The 7,115-nt window shown below is 41.3% G+C and overlaps 1 protein-coding gene and 1 non-coding gene across 2 annotated transcripts; one reads left to right on the top strand and one right to left on the bottom strand.

Annotated features, from left to right (window-relative positions):
* Window positions 1-1,960: 1,960 nt before the first annotated feature.
* On the bottom strand, window positions 1,961-2,032 carry trnaa-cgc (transfer RNA alanine (anticodon CGC)). The gene has a single exon. It is a non-coding gene; the product is annotated as a tRNA-Ala (tRNA).
* Window positions 2,033-3,313: 1,281 nt separating this feature from the next.
* LOC106521312 (uncharacterized) lies at window positions 3,314-5,567 on the top strand. Its single transcript, XM_014013833.1, has 4 exons — window positions 3,314-3,604; window positions 3,851-3,984; window positions 4,063-4,219; window positions 5,311-5,567. Exons 1-4 carry the CDS (start codon window positions 3,495-3,497, stop codon window positions 5,546-5,548), a joined length of 639 nt encoding a protein of 212 aa, XP_013869287.1. The 5' UTR covers window positions 3,314-3,494; the 3' UTR covers window positions 5,549-5,567.
* The last annotated feature ends 1,548 nt before the right edge of the window (window positions 5,568-7,115 follow it).

Here is a 7,115-nt window from a genome sequence, read left to right as displayed (position 1 = left end):
TGTCACACATTTTATCAATGCTCTGTTCACATGCAGACATTCCCCTTTGACATCACTTCCTGTTAATTTACGTAAAAATATCTCAACAACTGTTATCTCAGCGGTGTGGAATTTGTTTGGCAATATGTTATCAGTGTTGTCTTTCCAAAAATGAATTCAAATTTATGACAACAATGTGATGTCACAGGCATTTTATGACTTTCCTATGATGGGTCCAAATTAGAAGTAGTGGATAACATAAAAGCTGACTGTTCTGTGCCTGAGTTTTCCAAAAAGGAATAACACCTAAACATGCCAACATCAACATGCTGTAACTCCTGAATACATCAACAAATCAGTGAGGGTTCTAATGAAAGCTAAGGTAAACTATTTACTATTTCACATTTCTACTTTAGCGTCCAATTGATTTCACGCACAAATCTTCAGTGTGTCACATTTTGTAATGGCTCTACACACGTGGATTAGTTATCTGCTGTTCTGACACAGTCGGCCAGCACTCCTCTCGTCGTATATGTAGACTAAATGTTCTGTCCCTCTTGTGAGACAGATGGTTCTGTGACGGCCCAGGGATGGTTTCCTCTGAGCCCAAAATCATTAGCTGCTCTGTTAGGTTTTCTGTCCCTTCTGATGCATTGGTCTGTTGCTTTGCACAGTTCTTTGCACAGGCATTACATGTTGACACAAGTGGTAAAAAAATGTTTCATACCGCTTGTAGGTGTCGTGTAGGACTATTTGATGAACCTTGAAATCCTCTACTCCACCACAACCACCTGAACAGTAAAAAGACAGAAATGAGAATACAATGGGGCACAAAACTAACAGGTGCAGCAGAGGGGAGAGTATCCAATGCATTTAGTTTTGTCTTAGGGACCCTGTTGGTCCAAATGGTCCAGCAAGCCCAGGTCTGAACTAGATCTTCAAGTGGCGGTAGACTGGTATTAGCCTGGTCCTAGCCTTCCTACGCAGTTCCGCTCAGTTCTAGTTTCCCTTCACTGCTCCGTCTGGGATTTCTCCCATTGACAAGGATTTCTTCGGGAGCATTTCGTTCAGGTCAATCAGAGAACAGAACGTCAATTTTCTGCGCAGTCTGCTAGTTAGTTTATCATACGGCAGTGGAGGAAGTGAATAAAGCCAGTCCGTGTTGATGAGGCTTCCAAATTAAATTAAATTTGTCTGACAAAGCAGCAGTTCTCGTTTATAGCCGTCTCATTTGGCTCGGTACTTCTCTCCTCTCAGTAGGGTCGTTTACAGCACACATAATTTCTGGTTAGCTTCTTAGCTTAGCCTCCTTCACAGTGGAGCTGGCACACATTCGTCATGTCCAACAGATCCAATCATTTTAAACCTCAGCAGAGGCCACGCCTCCAGCAAGAATCTTCTCTATAGCCGAGAGTCCAGACCCTCGTATGAAGCAGAGTGAAGGACAAGGGTCTGGTTTTTACCAGGCTAGATTGGTATAGGTGTCCACAAACTATTTGAAACCTTGTGCCTTTTTTTGACCTGACAAATAAAATCACAAATATAGCAGTCAGCTAAAAACAAATAACTTGATCCCCAATGAAATGTTTTCCCTTCATGCATAGTTTGAACTCTGAGATATTGAGACAGACAGCCTCTCATCGATGATTATTTCTTGGCCCGGGCGGTAGTTACTGGTTTTATCAACCCTAGATGGTCAAATCTTGGTGTCCCTTTTTGGGGATCTTTTGCAGCCTCATCTTCTGTACTATTAAATAATAGCAATGTATTGTCGTCAATGCATGCTTTCATGCAATGACAAAATTGGTGCTCTGCATTTGACCCATCACTCATGAAATAAACCGATGGAGCAGCGACCAGCAATGTCAGCACCTGAGGAGTTTGGGGACTCAGTGTGCTCCAGGATATGTGGGCTTGAACCTGTGACTTTCTGGTCTCAAGACAACTATACTGCTACACCACAGTTAACATAAATTCACATTGGAGATGCTGGGGATTGAACCCAGGACCCCATGCATGCGAAGCATGTGCTCTACCACTGAGCTACATCCCCACAGGATAAATAGGTGAAAGAGAGGAGCCTGAAAGATTATCTTTATTGTTCACAGAGGTCATTCTCACAATAACAACATTGTAAGATGGGAGGCAACTGGACACGAAGGCCTCCACCTCTGTTTAATGATGGATACTTTTTACTTCACAAAAATAGATTTTTTTACTCCACTCTTAAGTTCCTCTCTATCAAATATGAGAACATCTTCTTCCTTGAAAGAGTGACCACTAGATGAGTGTAAACTGCAGAATCCTGGCCTGATGATGTTGCTCTTCTGTGCTGGGCCATCCTTTTGAACAGTAGCTGATTTATTTTTCTTTTAGTTGCTATAGATGCTGATAGCTGTAGGCGTTTTTTGCTGTATAATATACTTTTTCAAAAAAGTGAACTGGGATGTTGATTATCCCAGTTTCACAAAGTGAACCAGATTTACCAGCTCTCTAAACAGCGTGTTGTGTGCGACGTCAAGCCTTTAACATTATTCAGAATACTGATGATGGGAATGACAGTAACATATGGATACCAGAACATCTGAAGCAGCAACAAATGATCATTTCAACTTTACAATATCCATCAGTAAATCAAAAGTAAGAACTAAAACTAAAACTAATGGAACAACGACAAGCACTGGGAAGAAGAAAACAAAGGAAGGTGGTTTTACGGAATTCAAAGACACGTGGGAAAAAGAAAAATATTAATAACCAGACTAAGGTTTGGACACAGTGGAGAGAACAGCACATTATATTGAACCCAAAAACACAATACCCCAGCAAACACCTGAATGTGGGCCCCACATGGGATTTACTTGGGCTTTGGGGGTTCCAAGTGGGCATGGGCTTACAATGGGCTTCTTATTTGGGACCCACTTGGTTGAGCCGAGTAGGTCCCACATGTTCCCTATGTTCTGTGGGCACCATATGGGTAACAAATGGGAGTGGGTTTAAAAGGGCAACTGATCAGACAGGTCCACGAGAGCAATGTGGACATGAAGAAACTGCAGAACAGGTCATGATAATATGTTCAAACAGATGATGACAGAGGAATCAAGGAAATCAAAGAACATTTATAATAGTAATTATATTACAAAAAGAAACAAGAGGTAAAAAAATATTCAAATATAAGTGTTTTTCGAATGACAATGTTATAAAGAAAACAATAAGCTTGATTCACACTTTATGCCAGTAGGTGGCGCTATTTCACCACCATCGGTTTGTCAACCGTCTTAAAACACACGAAGAAGAGAGGAAGACTTGTTCTGCGCATGCGCACCACTTCAGGACTGGTTTGCTTTGTTGTGGTGGTGTACTTTCACTTTACAGTAAGGTACACTTTAACGTGTTAAGAAACGGGGGATTTTTTTTTACAACAAGTTGAACCACAAAACCTGCGGTGTGCCATCGTAGTGAAACTAAAGCGTGTCTGTTTTGTTTTGTTGGAGTGAAAGTCAAATAAATTCATCATCATGGCTCGCAGGACTTTCATCTGTCGATACAAGACGGCCCTGACTGAGTGTGTGGAGCAGCTCCTGGTGGAGGATGCTGGACCCGGTCATCTACAGTCAATATTAAGGAGGTATGACCTGAATGTGATGGAAAAATTAAACTAATTATAACTGAGCCACGAGGTCAGACGCCATTAGGGGCTCGGGTTCATTCATTGTCTCGCTGTGACGTCACAGCAGGACCCTTAGATACTTTTATTCAAACAAGAAGTGACGAACTTATACATTACTGTTTATTCCTTAAAAAAGGGTTTTGTCATTTGTTTCTGAGAGCTGCTGGTGAGGTTTCCTCTGTGTCCCACTTGTTTCCTCTGCAGGCTGGAGACGATGGAGAGCAGCCTTCAGTGGTCAGCAGGAAGACTGATCGATACAACTTCATCTGATCAACTTCTGGACGTCTTGGCTGAACTGATTCAAGTAGTGAGATCGTTCACAAGGCGCAAACAACACGGTGAGCTCTTAGAAACTTCCTCCGCTCATCAAAAGGCCTAAAAACAAAAATAACGAACTAATGAAAACATTCCTGCAGGCTGCGTTGGATGTCAGGCACCACAGGGTTCGGACAGAGGTAGATCCCACCTCATCACCCAGGAGCAGCTGTTATTCCTGACCTCCTGTGCTTTTACAGCACATCAGATGGCCGAAATATTAAACGTTTCTGTTTCTACAATAAGAAGGCGTTTGAAGTAAGTGAAACTATTAGTGTCCTGATGCATCTCAGTAATCCAGGTAAAAAATCAAAAAGAAAAAAAATTGCATAGGTCTTCTGGACGGGTTCTTCTCTAATGAAATGCTTCGTTTCTCCTCCAAGAGACTTCTTCAGTCTGAGAGTTTCAGGCAAAATTCAGGCTTTTAAGCACTGCCTCCATGTGACTGATACTCACATCACATGGCTATTGTTGACACCTAATTAACACTTATTGTTAACAGGGGGTGGAGTGATACTGGCACTAGGAGCGCTGTAGGAGGGGGACAACTGAAAACGGAGGCCTCCACCTCTGTTTAATGATGGACGGTCTTTCTTCACAAAAATGGCTTATTTTACTCCTCTCTCAAACCAACGTTCCTCTCTATCAAGAATGAGAACATCCTCATCTCTGAAAGAGTGACCGCTGGCCTGTAAATGAGTGAAAACTGCAGAGTTCTGGCCATTAGATGTAGCTCGTCTGTGTTGGGACATTCTTTTGAACAGTGGCTGCTTTGTTTCCCCGATGTATAACTGGTCGCAGTCCTCGGGTAAACAAAGCAGCCACTGTTCAAAAGAATGTCCCAACACAGACAAGCTACATCTAATGGCCAGAACTCTGCAGTTTTCACTCATTTACAGGCCAGCGGTCACTCTTTCAGAGATGAGGATGTTCTCATTCTTGATAGAGGAACGTTGGTTTGAGAGAGGAGTAAAATAAGCCATTTTTGTGAAGAAAGACCGTCCATCATTAAACAGAGGTGGAGGCCTCCGTTTTCAGTTGTCCCCCTCCTACAGCGCGGCCATTGCCAGTATCACGCTACCCACTGTTAACAATAGGTATTAATTAGGTGTCAACGATAGCCATGTGATGTAGTATCAGTCACCTGGAGGCAGGACTTAAAAGCCTGAATTTTGCCTGAAACTCTCAGACTGAAGAAGTCTCTTGGAGGAGAGATGAAACGTTTCATTAGAGAAGAACCCGTCCAGAAGACCTATACAATTTTTTTCTTTTTGAAACTATTAGTATGTTTATCCTAAAAGGGAATTACTTTGTTACAATTGTAGTAATTTTCGTAATGTTGTTTTCAGACATTTTCACCTCAGCCGTGCCTCACAGTACGCTAAACTGTCAGACGGTGCCCTGGACGAGTTCGTTCAGCTGATGGTAGAGCGTAACCATCCGTTTGAACCGGAGGCGGTCCGAGCGTCTCTTCAAGCCAGAGGAGTGAGGGTCCCGATGAGGAGGGTCAAAGCCTGCATGATGAGGATAAATCCCCAAGCAGCTGCGCTTGTCGACCTGGTGCGAAGACGTGTGTACGTGGGATGAGGGCGGAGCCGGCCGGTGTTGCACCATATTTTGTGACCAGAGGGGGCGCTGTTGCGTTTCTACAACAGAACTTGGCCGAGCACGGCCACAAAGAAGAATACGATACGCCAAAAGTGTAACCCAGAGGTCACAAAATATGACGACTGTCGTCATATATTGTGACTTCACTGTAGCTTGGTAAATAGTAAAAATATTTATTCATAAGCTGATTTTACTTAGTGTTTACATCCTCTAATGTCAGAAAAATAACTTCTGATCACTGACATGTTGACTATTACTACTACTGTTATTAGTACTATATATGATAATAGCTATCATATTATGTGACCCTGTACTAATTTAATAACAGTCACCATGTCATTGATCAAAAGTTATTTTTCCGACGCTAGAGGATTAGTAGAAATAGTTTTTGAATAAAAATTTTTACTATTTCCTTAGCTACAGTGAAGTCACGATAAATGACAAGCTGTCATATTCTGTGACCATGTATAACAGTCAGCAGTTTTTTTTTTTTTTTTTTTCATAAGTCTTCAGCCTTTAGCTTACACTGTTGGCGTATCATGTTCTTCTTTGTGGCCATGTTCAGCCAAGTTCTGTTGTAGAAACGCAACAGCGCCCCCTCTGGTCACAATATGGCAGTCACAAAATATGGTGTAACACTAACCGAGCGGCAGCTGGTGGGCGTTGATCGTCTGCTTCATATGTTTACATACGCTGATGAATCCCAATTCTGCGAGACATCGGTTCATGAGATGGATTTGTTTTTTCCGCACAACTTTTTCAATTTAACTACACGTTTAATAGCAACACTATGGAATTTGTTGTTTTTGTAGGTTTGATATTTAGATTTGAGTAATAGGGGAACTAACTGAGGTCTATAAATGTTATTGATTAATGTTAATGTTAACAGCTGAGAGTTAAAGCTGTCGCACATTTTGTTCATGTGTGTCACTGATCCACCAGGTGACAATATATGAACACAAATACAGCTGTGGAGTGTCAATGATAAGTATTTACAGAGCAACATGTGACTCATGTTGTCTGTTGACGAATGTTCACGGGTTGACTGTTATTTTAGTGCTTTAGAATTAGAGGACCTAAATATTTGAGTTATTGTTTTAGGGCTAGTGGAACAATTTTTTAGATTAGTGCTGCCCACCTCTGCTTAGGACCTATTAAAAGTTTTTAGTCAGATTTCAAAAAGTTCTAGTTTTACTACTGAGATAAAGATTCAGAATGTTTTTACTCTGGATGTGACATTTTTTTTCTGACAAGTTACTATAAAAAGTTTTATGTTAATACTTTTTCTGTGTCTTTTTTTAAATTTCCTTTATCTGCGTCCACACTGACAAAACACCTGCTTGTATTTACAGCGGGTAAAATAAGTATTGAACACGTCACCGTTTTTCTCAGTAAATATATTACTAGAGGTGCTAATGACATGAAATTTTCACCAGATGTCGGTAACAACCCAAGTGATCCATACATACAAAGAAATCAAACCATAAATGTCCAGAAATGAAGGTATTTGTAATAAATTACACACACACACACACACACACACACA

This window comes from Austrofundulus limnaeus, unplaced genomic scaffold (assembly GCF_001266775.1).
Source record: "Austrofundulus limnaeus strain Quisiro unplaced genomic scaffold, Austrofundulus_limnaeus-1.0 Scaffold106, whole genome shotgun sequence".
NCBI lineage: Eukaryota > Metazoa > Chordata > Actinopteri > Cyprinodontiformes > Rivulidae > Austrofundulus > Austrofundulus limnaeus.
This window is presented reverse-complemented; position numbering and strand designations above follow the sequence as displayed.